This window comes from Aquarana catesbeiana, linkage group LG08 (assembly GCF_042186555.1).
Source record: "Aquarana catesbeiana isolate 2022-GZ linkage group LG08, ASM4218655v1, whole genome shotgun sequence".
Lineage (NCBI taxonomy): Eukaryota > Metazoa > Chordata > Amphibia > Anura > Ranidae > Aquarana > Aquarana catesbeiana.
This window is the reverse complement of record NC_133331.1, coordinates 139,458,976-139,480,827: the sequence shown is the minus strand read 5'-3', so window position 1 is coordinate 139,480,827 and position 21,852 is coordinate 139,458,976. Positions and strand designations below refer to the sequence as shown.

Here is a 21,852-nt window from a genome sequence, read left to right as displayed (position 1 = left end):
GAAAGGTGGTTCTACAAAGTATTGACTTGGGGGGTTGAATACAAATGGACACCACACTTTTCACATATTTATTTGTAAAATATTTTGAAAACCATTTATCATTTTCCTTCCACTTCCCAATTATGGTCTGCTTTGTGTTGGTTTATCAAATAAAATCCCAATAAAATACATTTATATGTTTTTGGTTGTAACATGACAAAATGTGGAAAATTTCAAGGGGTGTGAATACTTTTTCAAGGCACTGTACATACACATGCACATCCCTAGGATATAACCATTTATGAATTAGTGTTACTAGCAAACATATTCTGGTGTGTACAACATTCCAATATCTGTGGCCCATTCAGCTCTTCATTTAGGTACTTTATTATACTGCACTTACCTACCAATTCACCAGTGAGATAACATGACATTTTACTGAACATATCCTTGCAGAGCTCATTGATATCAGCTTCTGGTGGCTCAACTGCCTCTTCTGCAGTCTCAACTGTAGTATCATCTGCAGTGGGCAATACATAAACAAGATTTAATAAAATATGAATTTAACTTCTATAAGACTGAGTAACTTGTTACATCTTCATCAAAATAGATCAACTTTGTAAAAAGTATACCATGGACAGGTACATGTTCCCATGGACAGGTACCTCAGTTCGCTGGAAGTTCGGCTCCCTTTTTCCTCGCAGCTGTCCCATTGATAAAGCATAGCGCGATTTGAACATGCGCAGTAGGAAACCAGCTGTGGAGCCAAGATGGCGGCGGCCGCGCCCAAGACCCTGTTCAAGATGAGGACGCTGGATGCCAAAACAGGCAAGTACCCTAATAATAAAAGTCAGCACAGAGCAAGCACTCCCAAGTACTGGGGATGTCAGTTTTTTCCACACTACAATTACCTTGGGTGCCTTAAGGCACGGTTCACACCTAAACCGGCCGCAGATCGCACAGCAACGCTGTCCGTCCCTGTTCCCCGTTTCAGGGACGAATCAGGGCAGAATCTTTGCCTGAATTTGACCCTGAAACAGGCGAGCAGTGAGCTCCGCAGCTGCCCTGGAGACATGTGAACCGGCTCCATAGGGAGCTGGTAATATTCTTCTGCTATGTGAATTGGATGCTGGGAAACCCACATCTAATTTGCATAGGTGTGAACCCAGCCTAAAAGCTCAGTTAATATGAACTTGGGTCAGGAGTAAGGATGAGCTCAGGCGTGTTCGCACAGCCCACGTGCAGAGCCCGCCAGGAAGTCGGCACTGCGCTAATCACAGGCAGTGAGACATTTCCTGATCTCTGCAGCCGCGCATCAGGAAATGTCTCACTGCCTGTGATTAGCGCAGCGCAGTGCCGACTTCCTGGCGGGCTCTGCACGTGGTGTGTGCGAACACACCAGAGCTTGTCCTTAGTCAGGAGCATCAGTTAGGTCCCTTTTACACAGTTGTACCGTCTGTATATTTTTCATCCATCCATTGACAGATAAAAAAATGACAGCAATGTATTTCTATGGGCCAATGGATGTGAATGGATGATCGTTTTTTTTTTTTTTTTTTTTTTAAATGGAGAAAGCTCTGTCCAGATCTGTTGAACCGGAATGGAACAGATGTAAACAGATGTCTGTTTGCATCCGTTCTGTTAAACAGAAATAATTTCCAAAAAATCATATCTTATCTTTTTTTTTTTTTTCCTTTAACTTCAGAACCAAAAGACAACCTATAATCCAGGTAGTGGTCATACAGTAGGAAGTTACATCCCATATTATCCACATGAATAGCATGACAAGAGACACGTTCCACAAAACCTGGTGCATGCCAGGCCAGGCTTGTGGGCCTTTCATGCCATAAATATAGTAACAGAATGGCAATGCAGCAATTCTCAAGAAATCTTTGAAGCTGTGAATTGGTCAACAATGAATCAAACAGCGGATGAAATGTGGTAAGTGTCATATAGGTTAGCTTTTTTATCTGCAGCAGGATCATTATTGTGCCTTTGCATTTATAGCGTTGCATTGCTATAAAAGTGTTTTTCTGTCATGTCTTTTTTGGTAGAGAAGACTAGGACTGCATTATAAACAATAATCTCTAATATATGTGTATCACATGCTTTACCACTAAAGCAGCACCTGCACCTTTTCAATGCACTGAAGTGATGTGCACAGGCATAATAGAGAATAATGTACTTTCCACTCTCTTACAGTGCAGCTTGACAGCAAATGCATGTCAAAACACACTCTTTTAATGTATTGTCCCTCTGCGGTTAATGATAGGGGTAACCCTAACCAAACCCCCCCATCTACCCTCAATAAAGCCTCTTAGATTGACAATTGGAAAGTGTTTAGTGGAGCCCCCTACCATATACACTATCCAATTGTTTATCCAAGAGGCCTAGGGTGAGAGTTAGGGGATATGTTTAGGTGTTCTGTCCTGAAAGCAACAAAATGTTGATCTATCTACGGTCAGTTTCAGTTACTATATGTAAAACATATATATTCAGTTTATTTGAATAATGAAAATAAAAGATAACAGCTGATAAGTTCCATGCATAACTTATCCAGATTCTGGCTGCCCCAGTTTTCATAATATGCCTTGATCACTGTGTGTCCCCATAAGTAACAAATGGAACAGTACTGTGATCAAGTCTAAAAATAAGAAATAAATTAGAGAAGCTAATGTTACTTTATATTATTGTGCCGGAATCAAGAATGAAGAGAATTTGTCACTTTGCCAATTCAAGGAAAATTTACAGAGCCTTTTGAAATCCCAGTCCTTCAACCCATTTATACACAGCTTCCACGTACTCCCTGCCTCTCCGTTGGAGCCAAGATCAAGCCCTGTGTAGGCCTTGTTTACACAAGGCTGATGAGATCTTCCTCCTATAGTGACAGCATTTGGGTTTAGCCATTATTCACGAGATGGGTGATTACCAAGGGCTGCGATGGAGTGCTGCAAAGCAGAGGGAGAAATCAGCGGGAGGGCTAGCAGAAGAATCTTTCACTATGTTCTGAATTGGTTAAGTGACAGATTCCCATGTTAAATACCATAGTATAACAAAACACAATGATCACTAATAAAATATTTACCCTGAGATGTAGGTGCCTGAGATGCTGTAGGAGCTACTGTTGGCTCATCAGAAGGTAGTTTCTCTGCACCTTCCAGTTCTGCCATACCAAAAAGAACTTGTCACAGCCTTCAAGTTGTGGTAGAATATTGCTAGATGAAAAAAAGAAATACCTGTTGCAAATAAAGAGTAACGGTTTACAAAAGCATGCTCAAGACATGCAACCAGTGCAATGAATTTTTCTGCAGTATCAATTTGTATTATGCAACAATTACAGCATGATATGGTAGTGAAAATATACATACAAAACATGTTATTATGGTAATACACACAATCCTAGACATAAATTTATGAGCAATATCAGGCAACAAGTTAAAGCAATCAGTTCAAAACTAATACAGTCCAGCAAATGCTGCAGCTCTGTTAAAAACAGAAAATCCACTTGATCTAACTTTTATTTATTCTACTGAAGCAAAATTACAGAAAGCACTTAATTGAGAAGTGTGCTCCCTGAAGCCCGTGCTGTTTAACTTAACACAGGCAGGCTTCCCAGCTCACCATGTTACTGAAAAAAGGGAGCATGGTGGACTGAGGTGTAACAGTAATTCTTATAGGTTAAGCCCTGGTTCACATTGATGCTACTTTGAAATCATGCCACTTCAATTGAAGCAGTAGCAGGTCAGCACAATTTCAGCTGCTACTTGAAAGACATCTGTGCGGCTTCATGCACAGATGTCTATTGAAGTCGCACCCAAAAATCGGCAAAAAGTAGTGGAACTACTTTTGCAAATCGGTATGGGGCCACAAAATTGTCGTCGCACAGATTGGAACTGCCATTGCTGACAATAGGATGTGACTTGTCATGCGATTTGAGCTGTCAAATCACATGACAAATCGCTCCAATGTGAACGAGGGCTAAAGGTTAGAGTAATAAGAAGGTAGGTTTTACTCCCTGTATGCAAATCAATGTTGCACAGGTAGTGCACTGTGCCGCTCTCCTGGCTATATTTTCGGTCTGAGTGCCGCTGTGAATGTCACAGAGAGAGATGGGAGACGAGGGATAGTGACTGGCAGTCACCAAGCAATGGCAACAACAAGCAATTCGAAGCCAGCAAAGGAACTGAATTCTCTCCTTCTCTCTGCAGTCCGGTCAGTATTCTCTTGTGAGGTAAAGACTTGTTGCTGTTGCTCCCCTCTGTGCTGTGTTCTCCTGGAGGTTTGACAGTCTGACTGGGTTTGTCTCAGACTCGGTCTCCTGTCTGCCTCTGGAAGTGCTGCCTGGGCTCACCTGCTGCTTCTGAAGTGGATGAAAGCAGATGGGTCTTAACCACTTGTAAACCTCCCACAGTACAGTTACTGAAGGCAGGTGGCACGGGCAGGCTGGATGATGTACATCATCCAGCCTGGGGCGCTAAGAGAGCCACTCTTGGAACCGCTGTGCCCACCAGACACACAACCTGTAACATGTGAGTAGCTTTAGCCAATCACAGATCGCTAGTAATTATAACTGTTATGAATGTAGCCCATTCATGATAGTTCAAAGCACTGCTGTTATAGTGATTATCATTGTAACAGCAATCAAAGTACAGTAAAACCTTGGTTTGAGAGCGTTTTGCAAGACAAGCAAAATTTTTAAATACATTTTGACTTGATATACAAGCGATGTCTTGATATACAAGTAGCGTCATGTCACAACTGGGTATAAAAGAGAGGCGCCTCTAATGGGGCGTACACACGGTCGGACCTTTCAGCTACAAAAGTCCGACAGCCTGTCCGACAGACTTTCGACGGACTTGCGGCGGACTTTCTAACGAACAGACTTGCCTACACACGATCACACAAAAGTCCGTCGAATTCTTACGTGATGACGTACACCGGACTAAAATAAGGAAGTTGATAGCCAGTAGCCAATAGCTGCCCTAGCTTGGGTTTTTGTCCGTCAGACTAGCATACAGACGAGCGGATTTTTCGACCGGACTCGAGTCCGTCGGAAAGATTTGAAGCATGTTTCAAATCTAAAGTCCGTCGGATTTGAGGCTGAAAAAGTCAGTTGAAAGTCCGGAGAAGCCCACACACGATCGGATTACCAGCCAGCTTTAGTCCGTCAGCGTCCGTTGGACTTTTGTAGACGAAAAGTCCGACCGTGTGTACGCGGCATAAGTGTAGCAATATGGTTACATTCAATGAAGGTACAACATTTAGCAACATATTGCTACACTTAGAGGCTCCTCTCTTCTCTTTTATACTCTGTAGCTCCTGCTGGATTTTGCTTCTAATTTGTGGATGGACATTTATGGTTACACAACCTATCACATTGCTATAATCTTTTTATATAGACTATAAACTGAGGGGCCTATGAATAAATGGTTGTGGAATGAATCATTTGAGTTTCCATTATTTCTTATGGGGAAATTCGCTTTGATATACAAGTGCTTTGGATTACAAGCATGCTTCCGGAACAAATTATGAGCGCAATCCAAGGTTTTACTGTGTGTGTATATATATATATCCCTAATTACCCTCAGAGTAGTACAGTGTTACTATGATGACACTGAACTACACTGATGAAAATATGTAAAAAAAAAAAAAAAACACCCCACAAATATAAGAAAGTTTTATTTGTGTAAAAAAAATTATACAAAATGGTAATTTGCATGCAGTTTTGCATGACTGCACAATTGCCAGTTAAAGTAGCACAGTGCCAAATAGCAAAAAAAAAAAAAATGTCCTGATCATGAAGGGGGTTAAAACCTTCTTGAGCACAAGTGGTTAAAAAAGGCACAGTGTAGCCATTTTCTTGGCGAGAGATGACTATGATTTTCTCCATATTTTTTTTTTTTTTATTAGCTTGCCACACCTGTCAGTGGCACAGAAGATTAGGGAAAGGTAGGAGGGGGCAGCGTGGCACATTTTTAAGGAATGCAAAATATGGTGTTTTGCATTATTTTAGGAGCAGAGGCCCTAAACCCAAACACTCCAGAAAACCAAGACCCACCATCGGTCCTCTCCTGACCAGGACAAACTGCATTCCTCAGATTCTCACACAGGACGGCTTTCAATACTCCCCAAGTAACCCATGTGTCGTCAATTGCTCCTCTGCATTTATAGCAGAACGATAGTGAATGCCTCGCCCAGTTCAGGGTGCATGTTGAGTTGGATGCAGTCTGTAGTGGCAGGGAAATTTATTTGCATGGATTGCCTCAAGTGACAATGGATAAGGAAGTGGATGTGCAAGATTAAAAGCCTATATTTAAGAGGCTGTAGTGGAAAGTATGCTGCAAATATCCATGCCACAGGCAAACAAAGGAGCATAAGAGCCGAAGGGTGGATGGAGGAAGGTTAGGTGTGCATCATTTTGATTCCAAACTTATTGGTCCCTTTAGTACATGGGGTCAAAGGCCGTACTACTGCAAAAAGCACACAGATATTTCCAAATGTGAAGAAGGAAGGGCCTTCTTTTCCCATAATGACAGAGAGTAAAATCCCCATTGATGAAGAATGGGAGAGACCTGATAAGAGGGCTAATTCACAGTACAAGTTCTCTAAGCTTTATCTAATGAAGGCGGCTGATACATATTTATGGGATGCACTTCCAGAATGGATGCGACCCTCCAGCATCTGGCGTGTCAACTGTCACTTTTTTTTTTTAGAACTCAGTTGCCTTTAGGGATCCTATGGATGGAAAAGTGGACTAAGGGCTAGTTTACACTTGCTTCAAAACATGGCTTCGAACAGGCTTTGTTAAAGCTCTCTGAACACCAGTCAAAGCTTCTGTCACTAGATAAAATGGTTAGTTTACAGTCCTGTTTACATCTTGCTTCTGCTTTGTGCTTCGACAAGGCTTTGGAGGAACTTAGATGAGGCTTCAAGCAAAACTTTGCCATAGAGTTCTATTGAGGCTTTGAAGAGGGCTTTGAAGCACCACTAAAGCTACATAGGGTATAATTTTTGAAGCAAAGCAAAAACGGGCAGACGACATGCTGACATCATCGCGACTTACGAGTCCCGGAAGCGCGGGCGCTCATGTTTTTACCGGCTGGTGTCTTTTATTACTATTCCTCCGTGCTTGACAGGTACTTTTAAACAATAAAGCATTGGATTTACACGATGTGGAGTCTTTTCTGTTATTTCCCAGTGGGACATTCTTAACACCTGGAGAGAAAGGAATTGCCTGCAGGACCATTAATCCGTGGTCGGATTGCCATCCAAGGGCCCTGGCGGGGTAATCAGCCACAAGCATTACTGGCCTTTTTTTACAGGTCCAGTATTTCTGGTAAGCAGGAATTTCTTATTATCGGTGGTGGTCTCACATGGTGTCCATTAAACAGGGGATTGGAAGGGACTGTACTATGTCTGAAGTCTACGAGTTGACTATTATTTTCAAGATCCTGGCACCGCTGTTTACCTATCACCCTGCTTTCTACATCACCTTTCCATTAAGGAGGACTGTCCATTTTTTGATGTTTTATGTTGCATATGTATGTTAAGCGCGACTCTGATATCACACATTTGAGTCACAGCCATTTTATAGCTTCAATACTGCTTCTATTTAAGCGCGTTTATTTCTCCCGTATATAAGGTGTAAACAGGACTGTAAGCCAACCATTTTATTTAGTGACAGGAGCTTTGACTAGCGTTCAGAGAGCTTTAACAAAGCCTGTCCAAAGCCTTGTTTTGAAGCAAATGTAAACTAGCCATTAATGTCTGTTGAAGCCAAAAGCAAGTATAAATGAGCCCTTAGGGCTCGTTCACATCAGATGCAGTCCTTTAAATTTTTATTCTGCATCAAAAACATGTGACAAAATGTTTACAATGGATTCCAATGGCCTAGTTCACACCAGTGCAGTGTGTTCCAGTGCAGTCAACAAAAGTAGAACATGTTGCATTTTTTTCTGTAAGGAACACATCTGCAACATGGCAAACTGCATCAAAACACATCAAAACCACCCATGCAGAAGCACATCAGGAATGCAGAAATTGGGTGAACTGACCATTAGACCTATAGAGACTCTACTGTATACTGTGGCAGGTTTTGCCTGTTGGCCAGCAACAGTGTTAACCTCGATGTCTAAAGCATTGCCATAGCTCGTTTGGCTGTACTTCTATTGATCACAGGAGTGCAATTCGTTTTGCACTCCTGTGACTCGTTTTCAGCAGAGATCGGGCTGAAGTCCGCTCTCTGCTGACGTCACAGAAGTTAGTCCAGGCACTGCTTTATCGCGACAATGGGAGTCAGGATCTGCCAGGTGCCTGGACCGACACCCAGCTCAGCCTCTCAGCAAGTCGCCCCCCGCCCCTCCACCACCTAGTGCTCAAACAAGCAAGGAGGGAGCAGAGGAGAGAGCTGTGACTGACAGTCTGCAGCTCTCTGCTCAGGGAGATGTCAGAACCAAGTGATCGGCGATGTTCGATCGCTCAGTTCTCAGTGCAGAGGGGCCGGGTGACAGATGCAGCATCAAACCCATGCTGCATCCACCTATATAAGTATGAATGGCTTTGATTCAAAGTGGAACCTGCAAGATTTGCCACGGTTCTGGAGGAATTGAACCTGGTGGCTGAAACTTGGCAGAAGCTTTGAAAGACCTAGTACGAGTGCTGGCACATTTAGTCACGGGCGAGAAAGCTTTGTGTTTGTGCCACTGGAGGGAGAATGGAATTTCCACACAAGCCTTCTGTAACATTCCCTATAATGGGAGGTGGTTATTGGGCAAAACACTGGACAACGCAATTAAGTGAGTGACAGGAGGAATGTCCAGACTGTGGCCACAGTCTAAAAAAAGGAAGAAGCTGTCTTTTCACTCAAGTCAAATCGAACTTCAGAAGGGTTTAGGGGACCAAATATTATAGGCCAGGCTGGAACTGTAACGGATCACAATGGAGGAGACTCAATGTTCCTTTTGACATGGCATCGAATACAGAGCAGACTGTTAAGATGGCTGGAAAATCTTTTGAAGGTGCGCCCAACCAGTCTTTTCCAGTGGCAGTCAGGACAGCCTCCTTCTGAAGGGTTTAGGCAGTACAATAGAGAATTCCAAAGTCGACCACCAAATCATTTCATTCATGACCAACAGATCTCAAGAAGAAAAAACATTCTTGCAAGATTATGTATAAGAATTTTACTGCAAAAAGGCCATAGAGCTGGTGCTGCCAGAAGAACAGAATCTGGGGCTTTTCTCCCAATTTTTTTTTTTCTAGTACCCAAGGCATCAGAAGCTTTCTGGCCTGTTTGGGTTTAAAGAAATCAAATGGGTACTTGCACACCAAGAGGTTCCAGATGGAGTCCTTGCAGACTGTCATGGCGATAGTTCAGCAAGAAGACCAGTTATTGCGATTCGACCTGGCCGATGCATACTTCCATGAACCGATCAATGCCAGGCACTAGAGACATCTGAGATCTGCAGTGCCAGATGTCTCTTCCAGGTCAGGTGTCTGCCATTATTAGAATTGGCAAAGCCCCAAGAATCTTTTCAAAGATCTTGTTTGCAGTTGTGGTGGTAATTCATCTTTTGGAGATAAGGCTCTACTACTACTTGGACAATGAGCTGGCGAAGCATCGTGACCTTGTCCTAGAAGTCCTTTCCAAGTTCGGTCAGCTAGTGAGCAAACAGGGAGGGCAGTTAACAATTCTAAATTGAAGTATCTTGAGGTGGGATTTGATACCAAAATAAGTCAACATTTCCAAAATGAAGAGGCACGGAGACAGCATTTAGGTCAGTGAGGGATTGCATTGTCCCCATTTGGGTCTATACAGTGGCCAGGTGGCACACAAGGGCATTTTAGTTTGCCTTTTTTAGTCAATGGATGGGTTGTCTATGGACCAGAAGGTCTTTGGCACTGCTCAAATTCAGCAAGAACTAGAATTATGGACATTACCAGTTTGCCTCTTTTGAGGCGTGCCTCTTAGGCCAGGAGATGGGATTCTGACGTCGGATGCCAGTCTGTCATCAATCTGAGGAGACAGATGCAAGGCTGTTGGAGCCCCATGGAATTCAGACTATTCAACTGTCTTGAATGGAAGACAGCTTTTCTAGCATTGCAAGCCTTTCAGGATCTTCTCCAAGAGATCCAGAGTAAAGTTGATGTTGATGATTGACAAGATAGAGAGAGAGAGAGAGAAAAACATTTCTGCTAAAAGGTTTTACACGATTGGAGTTTCCCACTTTGTGTTTCATGCCAAATTTACCACTGCATCGATCGGGTCCCCCTGATGTTCTGAGGCACAGCCGCAGCGGTCCAGTTCGGGAGCTATACAGCCAATATGCCCGTTATGATCCTCTTTAATGGGGGATCATCTACGTCTGGTAAGAAGTAACCCCTTCTGTACTGGTGGCGGTTCACAGTCTTTGCATTGAAGTTGAAGATCTCTTTGCAAGTGGACTTTTGGAGTTTGTGTTTTGCACGGGTGGATTAGCATTCCTATCACACTGAGAGACTCATTTCTTTTTTACATATACAAAATAATTATTTTGATTATCAGTGCACATAAGGTTTTACCAATGATGAGCATTTAGATATATATTGATAAGGGCATACTTATCACGTTTTTGGTTACTGAGTGTGAGATATATGAGATCAAACACTGTACACTATTTTTGATATTTACTAGCGCGATTCAGTTGTTTCCTCTTTTTCTAGATTGACAAGATAACAATGGCCTACATTGCATGCCATTTCCTGTTACATCTCGCATTAGAAACTTCGCTGGGCGGAGAACCGCTTACAGGCAGTTAGCGGCGGTCTACTTGCCAGGAAAGCAGAATCAACTAATGGATCAATTAGGCAGAATATTTTTTTTAACAACAAGTACCTTAAACAAATATTGGCCCTATGGGGCATTCCAGCAATAGTACTCATAGGAGTCTCCATTGAACGTGCTGCTTCTGATATTTGCAACAAGGTACAAACGCAAAGATCCAGGGATACAAGATGGGTTCAGTTCCATGGGATTTTACGTTGGCCCTTGATTATGAAGGTGCTTCTGAAAATTCGGGCAGAATACGTTCATGCCATATTCCATATTCATGCCATTCATTCGTGATGCTTTCCACCTGCCAAGGAGGCCTTGGTGAAGGAGACCTTGGTTAAGGCCAGAAGATCATCCATGAACACTACATTCGAGAGGGTTTGAAGCTAGCTTGTTTTGTTTGCTCAGCAAAAAAGATTTTTCTCCTGGGTCCCCAGCTCTAGCTAATATCTTGGACTTTTTTGCAATCAGTGCTAGAGGTTGGTCTGGCATAAAACTCCATTAAAGTACAGATCTCTGCCTTATCCTCTTTCTTGGGCAGCCATCTGTATACGGCCCCCAAATCCTTGTTCCCTTCATGCACTTAGGCTTGTTTCTGAAAGCACTGGTGCAGGTATCCTTTGCTCTAATAGTTTGATTTCCGTTGAGGCTCCTCACGGTAAAACAAATTCTTCTGACAATTCGTTCAGACAGAAGGGTATTGGAGATTGTAGCACTTTGTAGCACTTTCCTGCACAGATCCATATTGTGTCCATTTATCAGAAACTGTGATTTTTACTTCCATCTCAAAAGCTACATTCTAAAGTAGTTTCCAGGAAAACTGGAAGGCAGTCTCTCCGGGTTCTCACACAAGAGTTACTGAATACACAGCGGGAAGACTTTGGCTCCTTACGCATGGTCAAGTTTCTAACAGTGTACTTGCAAAGGGCAAAAGACATGAGGGAAGTGGATAATTCTTTCATTTTGCCATCAGGTCCTCAAGAGTCATCTTCTATTGGATTACCAGGGTGACTAGATTGGCAGGCATGAAGTAGGCCTTTCTACTCTGGAACAGGTTACAAGCTTATTCGACCAGGGGGTGGCAGCCTTTGGGGCAGTTATGACAAGATACATGTAAAACAATTAGCTGAAGTTCTAACAAGGCCTTCATTCAACTTTACAAGCTAGACGTGCGGTCAGCAAGTTCTGCAAAGCTTGGAACAAAAGACAAATTATTTTTGTCTATAGTGGCTTTCTTTGATTGTGTCTCTTTTCATACATTCTCTCCTGTCCATTTATTCTGGTAGTTATATCCTGTTGTGTGCTGGCGTGAGGTGGGCGAGGAATATGGAAAATTGTTATCAGATACTTACCGTAATTTTCCTTTCCTGGCCTATCCTCACATCAGCACTGGACTCTCTCCCTAGTGGTCTTTTTCAGGCTAGGTTAATGAACACTTCAGTTGGGGAGGGGGGTTGTCTATTATTGAGCTAGAAAGAGGTGGTTCCAGAGGAGGAGTTAACCCATTGTGTACTGACATGAGGATAGGCTAGGAAAGGAAAATTACGAGAAGCATCTGATAACAAATTTTCCATTTTCAGAGCATTATATGAAGGAACACACCCCTGGCATCCCTTGAGACATGCATGCTCATTCCTGCTTCAGATTGTAGCAGTGCAATCTACTGACCAGATGCTTGATTATACACTAAAGTAATCAGATCAGAAGACAGCACAGATTAGGTATGTAACACTAGTAAATTGACAGTAATCAATTTCAACACAGCAGAGACTTGGAAAAAAGGTAAGCCTGGAATTCAGCTTTAAAGAGAACTTGTCACTTCACCTACTCTGCTCATAAACCTTGTGTAAAGTCCATTTACGCTAAGTTAATGACTTGCGCCCATCCTGTATTAGACAGTGCATAGTAATTGTTAAACACACTAACACAGTGTAAATGAATGCGAGTAAAGATGAGCTTGGGCACCCCCAAACTCATCTCTACCTGAACTTGCACTCTTTTCTACACCAATGAGCTGCAGGCAGGGTCATTCCTGGCCCACAGCCCACCTACTTTTATTTTTTGAAAGCCCATGAGGTGTAAAACACACTCAAAAACTTCACCTGTTGCCAAAAAAAATGTGCGCACACACAAAGAGTGAAACACAAAAACGTGCAATGGGTGTACACAAGCCCTCTAAAATTAGAGGGCCTTGCCCTGATCCCCCGGGGCATGAAGCTCCAGACGGGGACTGGGGGACTTCACACTTGGTCCATCTGGCCAAAACACATGGGCCCCCATTCTCTGGAAGGTCTGCCGAAATAGACCCACCCAAGTACTTGGTGGGGCTCCCCCGAAGGGAGACCCCATGAGAGAGGGTGAACCAAGCCAGAAAGCCATGTCCACCCCCCTTCCCCAAGACTTTCAGGGCAGGCCCGAGGACCTACACCCTACTAGTCACACGTGCAAAAACCATGTACAAACATAAAAATACAAAAAGTGACATTGGTTTAAATAAAAGAAAAGTGGGGGAGAAGGAAGTGGAGAGGAGAGTGAAAAGTGGTCATTGTGTGAAACAATGACCAGGCCCTCCGGCCAGGAATCAAAAATTCCTCCGGTCCCAGCCAAAAGGCCCGGCCCAAGAAGCAGGTGGAAAAAAGTGTGATATGGTGCAGTGACTGTGGTGCCATAAATCAAAGTGACCCTTACTCACAGTGATTGTATGACACCCCTGGACTGCCACCCCAGGTGCACATACACCATGGGCTTCTTTTCTGGTCCGACCGTCAGCCGGACCAGTGTGGCCCTCCATCCCTGCCAGATAGAGAGTCCTTCCAGGTTTCTCGGGAAGAGCCGCCCAATATAAAGCAGCCTCCACCGGTACTAGCCCTTCCAGGCCCCCCCCCCCCCCCCATCAACCCGGTAGATTTGCATAGCACCACCCCGTGTCCACTCCGGGGTGACGCCAGATCCCGGATGCTGACAGGAACAGGGACCACACCAATCCTAGCCAGAAGGCCAGGAAAACCCAGCCCTTCGGCCAGACCCAATGCAGCACTCATCCTCACCAGGAGCATCCTTCAAGCCTGCTCAGACATGACCATCATCAGCCTCTATATCCTAAGAGCGCCTTAATGTGGCCCCTACCTAAACAGGCCGTCCAGGTACAATTACACCATCAGATTTGCATCTGCCCTCCCAATTTGGGAGTAACATAGCGCCTCCTCTGGCAACTGATAAGAACAGATACTACACTTGATCTTAGCCAAAAGGCAGAGAAGCTTACATCAAACTTCTGCAGCTCACTGGAGTATAAACTCAATATTGAGCCCTACGGACGGGAGTATAAAAAGAGAGCGAGTTCGGAATTTGACTAGAGATGAGTTAGGGGGACGCCCAAGCTCACCAATAAATGTGAAGGGTTTAATTTCAAGAAGTCTCTTTAAAGAAGACTTAAACCCAATCACTAGGATCCTGTTATGTATTTTAAAAGATATTGCAAATCTATTTAAATATGCAAGTTTTATTTAAGAAAAAAAAAAAAACCTAGTGAGGAGGTCCTCAATCTCCTTGGTCAGGCACTTCATGTAATAGGGTAACAACTGCCTCCCAGTTGCGATGTTGTGTTGTCACTCTATCACAAAAGCTTCAAGTGAGAACACAATTGGTTGTGCTGACACATATGGCGCAGGTATGGCCCACTGTTGTCACTATCAGGAAGTCCAGAGCATGACATGGCATTTGTTTACCATACATAATTATTTTGCAAAGCATACATTGTACAGTTATGGTTTTGATTAGGGAGATACTGGGTAGTGTGACTGCAGATTTCGATATACACTATAATACCAATAGTATTGGGACACCTGCCTTTACACACACATGAACTTTAATGGCATCCCAGTCTTAGTCCGTAGGGTTCAATATTGAGTTTTGCACTGGTGCGCAGTCATGTTGGAACAGGGAGGGGCCATCTCCAAACTGTTCCCATAAAGTTAGGAGCATGAAATTGTCCAAAACATCTTGGTATGCTTAAGAGCCCTTGCACACTGGGGCGGTTTGCAGGCGCTATTGCGCTAATAATAGCGCCTGCAAACCGACCTGAAAGTGCCGCTGCTGTGTATCCAGTGTGAAAGCCCTGAGGGCTTTCACACTGGAGCGGTGCGCTGGCAGGACGGTAAAAAAAGTCCTGCCAGCAGCATCTTCGGAGCGGTGAAGGAGCAGAGTGTATACCGCTCCTTTACCGCTCCTGCCCATTGAAATCAATGGGACGGCGCGGCTATACCGCCGGCAAAGCGCCTCTGCAGAGGCGCTTTGCAGTGGTATTTAACCCTTTCTCGGCCGCTAGCGGGGGGTAAAACCGCCCCGCTAGCGGCCGAATACCGACGGTAAAACGCCGCTAATAATAGCGGCGTTTTACCGCCGACGCCGCCCCCGCGTGCAAGGGCTCTAAGAGTTCCCTTCACTGAAACTAAGGGGCCAAGCCCAACCCCTGAAAAACAACCCCAAATCATAATCGCCACGCCAACAAATGATTTGGACCAGTGCACAAAGCAAGGTCCATAAAGACATGGATGAGCGAGTTTGGGATGGAGGAACTTGACTGGCCTGCACAGAGTCCTAACCTCAACCCGATAGAACACCTTTGGGATGAATTACAGTGGAGACTGTGAGCCAGGCCTTCTCATCCACATCAGTGCCTGGCCTCACAAATGAGCTTCTGGAAGAATGGTCTACCATTCCCATAGACACACTCCTAAACCTTGTGGACAGCCTTTACAGAAGAGTTGAAGCTGGTATAGCTGCAAAGGGTGAGCCAACTCAATAATGAACCCTACGGACTAAGACTGGGATGCCATTAAAGTTCATGTGCGTGTAAAGGGAGACATCCCAATACTTTTGGTAATATAGTGTATGTACATATACACTGATCAGCTATAACATGATGACCACGCAACATAACCTGTCGAGGCCTGGGTTCCACTAGACCTCTGAAGGTACCATGTCGTATCTGGGACCAAGCCATCAGTAGCGGATCCTTTAAGCTGCAAGGTGGGGCCTTCATAGATGATCTGACTTGTTTCTCCAGCACATCCCACAGATGCTCGATTGGCTTCAGATCTGGAGGCCAAATCAACAACTCAAACTTGTCGTTTTGATCCTCAAACCATTCTTGAATTCATCAGACTTAAGCCACCTTCTTCCTTTGCCCCATGATCCAGTTCTGATAGTCAGGTGCCCATTGCACACACTTTTGCCTGTGGACACGGGTCAACATGGACACCATGGCCTGTCTGTGGCTACACAGCCCCATACATAACAAACTGCGATGAACTGTGTGTTCTGACACCTTTCTATCAGAACCAGCATTAACATTTAGCAATGTGAGCTCCAGTGGCTCTTCTATTGGATCAGACTACATGGGCCAATCTTCACTCCCCATGTGCATCAATGAGCCTTGGCTGTCCAGGAACCTGTCACCGATTCTCCTTCCTTGGACCATGTTTGGTAAGTTCTGACCACTGAAGAGCGGGAACATTCCACAAGAGCTGCAGTTTTGGAGTTGCTATAACACAGTTGTCGAACCATTACAAATTATTCCCAGTCAAAGTCCCTCAAATCCTTATGCTTGACCATTTTTTCTGCTTTCAACACATCAACTTCAGGGACAACATGCTCACTTGCTGCCTTATATATCCCATCCACTTTCAGATGTCATTGTAATGAGATAATCAATGCTATTCACTTTACCTGTCAGAGGTCATAATGTTATGGCTGATCAGTGTATATAAAATAAAAATACACATCCATATAACATCCCCCTGGGGTCACCTCCCCCATGGTGAGCTCCTCGTCCTGTACAACCAATCACAGTCCCCCCACCACCACAAGGTACCTTTTCTATACAAGCCCTTATGACTGCAGAACTCCTCGGTGTTCACTGTCTCCTCACACTTCCTGGTCGAGATGCTGCCGGTCACATGACACCACCGGACACTTTACAATTATTATGGGGGCACATGTCAGAAACGACGTAATATGCCCACCAGGGCTACAACATATACACTACAATGTAATAATAATCCATTCTAACCTGTATTTACATCACCTGAACAAACCACGTGTTCCCGACACTATCACATGACCTGATGTGCCCCGCCCACGAGCCGGGTTTTAACCAATAGCTTTTCACGAGAGGGGAAACTTTGCCTGTAAGGGGGGACTAATAAGCATATCAGCGTCCTCATTATGGGGACATTGTATATGTGTCTCTCCGGCGGAGTGTAATTAGTCTTGGTCTTCGGGAAAATGGCGGCACCTATTGGCTGTATTGTCTTCATAGAGGACAATATTTGATAAAGTTAGCGGTGCTCTTCTGTCTAAGCTGTCTGAGGTCATCTGGGCACCTGGTTGTTGGCTGGTGCATAGTGGAATGTAACTGGATAACGGTGTGTGTGCTGGTTGGTGTCAGTGTGGATCGTGTGGACTACTGGTCAGAACTGCTGCCACCATGACAGCTCCGTGATCTCGTCATTAACTGTCCTGTTGGCTTAAGGTAAGCTATGTCAACGAGTTATATTTGGGGACAGTAAGGAGTGTGTTGTGTGCTCTACTGTATGTGTCCTCCCTGCCCTGCCCTGCCCAGATCTATGACAGGTACCAGCTGTGTGTCATTACTCCCTATCTGTCTATTGCTTGGATGTGTTTACTATCATGAAGCTGGCACTATGCATGACAACTTTTCTTAGATGTTAAAGTACAACTGAAAGCAAAACTATTTAAATTTGCTATCGGTGTCCCATTGGGGAGATTTCCCTTCACTTCCTGTCCTTTATCCAATACAGGAAGTGAGAAGAAATCCCTCCAAAGTCAGGGAATCCCTGGTTGTCACCAGAACGCGTGTCCCCTCCTATAAGGCTCCATGCATACATCGTTTTTTTAGGCTCTTGGAAGCTATTCACATTTTTCCTGCTCCTAGAAGCTAAATAGTGTTCTCCTATGAGTCCATGCACACTACTGAAGGGTTAATGGTGTTTCTATGCTGTCTCTATTCTGTATAATTCTATGTTCTTTTCTATCATCTGAGTTTGACTTGGAATGTGTTTACTTGCTAGAAGTGTTTAGGCTAATAGATTAGCATGGCTGAGTCCTCAGGCTGAGGACGGCCTCACCTGTACTTTTTACTGAAAAATATTATGAGACCACACGTCATATGGAGGTAAACACCTTTTCTTAGAATCTGTTATTCCTTTTTCTCTGTAACTGAACCCTAAATGTATTGCAATCCATTCTTATTTTACTTTGTATAAAACCAAGGGGCATTCCCCTAATAAAGGGAGTATATTTTGATATCATCTTGTGTGCAGGTCAATCTATGCTCCCAGGATCCTGGTGGAAGTTATCCAGCTGTCCATTTCAAGTCCCCATTAACTACTTTAGGCTATTAGCATTTTTTTGAGCGTCAGCATCTAGGTGCTACACCCGCACCCCTGTGGACGGCTTTTCCACAGCAAGGAAAGCCATCCACAGGGGTGTAGCACCAAAAGGGGCACACTTTTCCCCTATGTATGCGGCAATACCAACTTGAGCCCCAACAAAAGGTCTCCCCCTATGTGATAAGCACAGCTTTTACACATTCAGATATTCCATTCGCCTCTATACTTAAGGGGCCTGTATTCTTACCCATTTAATAACTTGGTCCGGTATCCATGGGCCATCTCTTGGTACTATTGATATTGTATCGTACATGCTTATAGTGGTAATTTGTGACCACTTACCACTGTGTGTGATTTATAATCAAATACCTATACATGACTACTATATACCAGCGGTATCTACTATAGACCAATGTGAAAAGAAAGACAAATACCGCGCTTAAACTAAGTACAAATAAAAACTTATATAGCAGCAACTACTATATGGGATACATACATATAAGCAAATAGAAAAGAAAATAGCTGCGCTAAAAAATGAACCCACTGGGATTGAACCAATGTTAGCCAAATTCAATATATCAAAAGAATGAGAAATCAAAAATACAATATGAAAATGAGATAAATTAATAAATATAGGTGGTATATTCTATGATAATAAATGACAACCCAAAACAATTTAAAAAGGTTGGAAAAAAGTTTTGGTAACAGGATACCAAAAAGGTGATAATAAAAATGCAACAAAAAAGTCCAAATGCTCAATCAAAAATAGTGTGATAATAAAGTGTAATCTCCCACCACCATTGAGTGCTGACCACCGTAAGAAATGCACGCTTACCAGAAGGCAAGCAAAAATCGGCTTGTGGCTAAACACCCAGCCAGGGCCTTTGCTGTAGGGATCTGGGATGTTCAACTCAGAGGCATCAAAAACGGAACTCCGTGTAGCCGACAACCCACTGGGATGTATGGAAATTTCCGACTATAACTGCATTATTGGGTAACTGTGTCCATACAGGGTGTTGTTTATATGTTTTTTAACTATGTTGTAGTAAAATGTTATACTTTTTAGTCTCTCTCTCTCTCTCTCTATATATATTTTGGATGTTGGCATGGTGAGGGTCTTCCCTACTACTGTTTGTATTTCTGTTTTAGATTTTTCTCCATGGAGTCCTTACCTGTAATGCCACTTCCTGTTGCAGGCTGACAATGCTAAATTACCACTTTCAAATTAGCAGCAGTGTTGTCAGTCTGCCACATGCTCTTTTCAGCTGGCCATTGGGCTGCCTGTCAGATCTGGAAGATGGGAAGCCTAGCGGCCAACTGAGTGAACTTGCACTGCAGTATGACAATATGTATGCAAAGTCAAGATGTGTGGAGAAAACGATATTTTGCAGTGTTATACTTGTATACCCCTTGGGCTGACAAAGTCTTAGTTTTCTCTCTCCTTATACTTTATGTAAAGCTTCCGATTTAATTTAATTTCTCATTTTGGCTTTTTCAGATCTCCTCTGTGAATTTCCTAGAAAGCAGGGCCATACTCTACACTGAGATGACCTCTGAAGCTACAATTGCTCCACCAAGGAGCAAGCTGCCAAACTCAGGATATCGAGACTACTACTGGCTCCGTTCTTTCGTGGCAGGAGGTGAAATGTTTGCACTTTTTCAAATTTAATAACTCTGTAAAGAACTATATATTTGACCAGGTAGCATGCCACAGTGCAGTTTCAGAAATCTTTCTGTGAAAAAATGTGGAGGATTGTGGGGTTGGTGGCTTCAAAATGGTTCTAAAGGCAGAAGTTTTTTTTTTTATCTTAATGCATTAAGATAAAAAACAACTTCTGTGTGCAGCAGCCCCCCCCCCTTACCTGAGCCCCATCTCCATCCAGTGAGGTTGCACGAGAGCCTCGGCTAGCCGGAACTCTCCCTCCTGATTGGCTGAGACAGCAGCGGGTGCCATTGGCTCCCACTGCTGTCAATCAAAGTCAGTGAGCCAATGAGGAGAGAGAGGGATGGGGCCGTGCCTTGGCTCCGTGTCTGAATGGACACACAGAGCAGCGGCTCAGCTCGGGTGCCACCATAGCAAGCTGCTTGCTGTGGGGACAGGAGCCCCGGAAGGGAACCAAGAAGAGGAAGATCTGGGCTGCTCTATGCAAAACCCCTATACAGAGCAGGTAAGTATAACATGTTTGTTATTTATTTAAAAAACAAAAAAAAACTTTAGTATCACTTTAAAGTGGAGTTCCAGCCTGTATTAAAAAAAATCAAAGTCAGCAGCTACAAATACTGTAGATTTTGACTTTTAATATAAGGACACTTACCTGTCCAGGTATCCCGCGATGTCAGCACCCCTAGCCGAACCGTACATCGGCTTCGGGTGCAGGTGCTGGCATCCTTACTAAGGGAAACAGGAAGTGAAGCCTTGAGGCTTCATGGCCTGTTTCCTACTGCACATACAGTAGGTCCGGCTTTCTTCTGGGACCTGTGCATCTCCCAAAAGGCAGCGGGGGGAAGAAGAAGGGGCCATAAATGACATAGGTCGCCACGGCAACCTTACACGGAAGTGGGAGAGGATACCTGTTTTTGACAGGTATCTTCCCCCACCTCGAAAGGTGCCAAATGTGGGGGGAGGAAGCAGATAAGCAGAGCTTCCACTTTTGGGTGGAACTCCGCTTTAACAGACACCTTTGGAGAAATTTAAAAAGTGATCTGTATGTGACCACATCTCCTCAATACATAAAGGCTCAAACTATTGAAAAGTAATATTTGTGTTATATATAGAACCTAGTAGGCTGAGTTAGCCCCTGACTTCTTGTATATATTAGATACTGAAACAGATCTTCTTACACTGTTCCTGTTTGCCTGGGAGCATGGAGCATTCCAGCTTACTCATGTTACATTCTCTATACTATACCAGCTGTTTGGATATGTTAAAGGACATCATTAAATATCCATCCGAAAGAGGTTGTAAACTCTGAAAAAAAATAAAATAAAAAAGACCCTGTAAGACAAAGGCAGAATGAGCTATACCAGCTGTCTGGATATGTTAAAGGACGTCATTAAATATCCATCCGAAAAAAAATAAAATAAAAAAGACCCTGTAAGACAAAGGCAGAATGAGCTAGTATGCATAGCATACTAGCTCAATATAAAATACTTACCTTAGAACAAAGTTGTTGCAGCGTTGCCCGCACACTGCTGAGATGGCTGACATTTTTCCTGGAGTTTCTTTGGGTTCGCGGGCTCTGGCGCTTTGATTGGCCGGAGCTGCGATGTTGTCACTTCCGCACATGTGCACAGGAGCTGCCATTCACGGCACGGGGCTCGGAAGGATTGGCCCCTGTGGCCGTTCGTTCTTTCAGAGCGCACACGGCAGTGATGTCACTGGCTGCATGTAATGTAAATATCTCCTAAACTGTACATGTTTAGGCGATATTTACACACCTATATGTAAGCCCTATTATAGGCTTACCTATAGGTAAATGTCTGCAGAGGAAGTTTACTTCCTCCTTTTTAAAGGACACATTTTTTTTCTAAATAAACATCACCATACTGCTGAATGCAGCCTGCCTGGAAAAATACTTAGTGATTGTAAAGGGAGAAGGTTTTTTTTTAATTTAATGCATTCTATGCATTAAGATAAAAAGTCTTCTGTGT

At 43.7% G+C, this 21,852-nt stretch overlaps 2 protein-coding genes and 1 pseudogene across 6 annotated transcripts in view; 1 reads left to right on the top strand and 2 right to left on the bottom strand.

Moving 5' to 3' along the window:
• BLOC1S2 (biogenesis of lysosomal organelles complex 1 subunit 2) overlaps positions 1-16,980 on the bottom strand; it is a 39,102-nt gene extending 22,122 nt beyond the window's left edge. Inside the window, exons 1-3 of one of the 5 annotated variants that reach the window (XM_073596455.1) lie at positions 16,875-16,980; positions 3,065-3,215; positions 383-499 (exon numbers count right to left, since the gene is read on the bottom strand). In XM_073596455.1, the coding sequence (XP_073452556.1) occupies positions 383-499; positions 3,065-3,149 (202 nt within the window). In that variant the 5' untranslated portion in view covers positions 3,150-3,215; positions 16,875-16,980. Of the gene's footprint in view, positions 1-382; positions 500-3,064; positions 3,216-16,661; positions 16,816-16,859 lie in introns of those variants that run through there. The other 4 variants (XM_073596454.1, XM_073596457.1, XM_073596456.1 and 1 more) reach the window with 4 other exon arrangements.
• Positions 13,897-14,050, bottom strand: LOC141106923 (U2 spliceosomal RNA; annotated as a pseudogene).
• Positions 16,981-17,066: 86 nt separating the features above from the next.
• The window catches only part of SLC25A16 (solute carrier family 25 member 16), a 70,201-nt gene continuing 65,415 nt past the window's right edge, over positions 17,067-21,852 (top strand). Inside the window, exons 1-2 of the mRNA XM_073596451.1 lie at positions 17,067-17,321; positions 19,700-19,841. Coding sequence (XP_073452552.1) covers positions 19,748-19,841 — 94 coding nt within the window. The 5' untranslated portion in view covers positions 17,067-17,321; positions 19,700-19,747. The remainder of the gene's footprint in view (positions 17,322-19,699; positions 19,842-21,852) is intronic.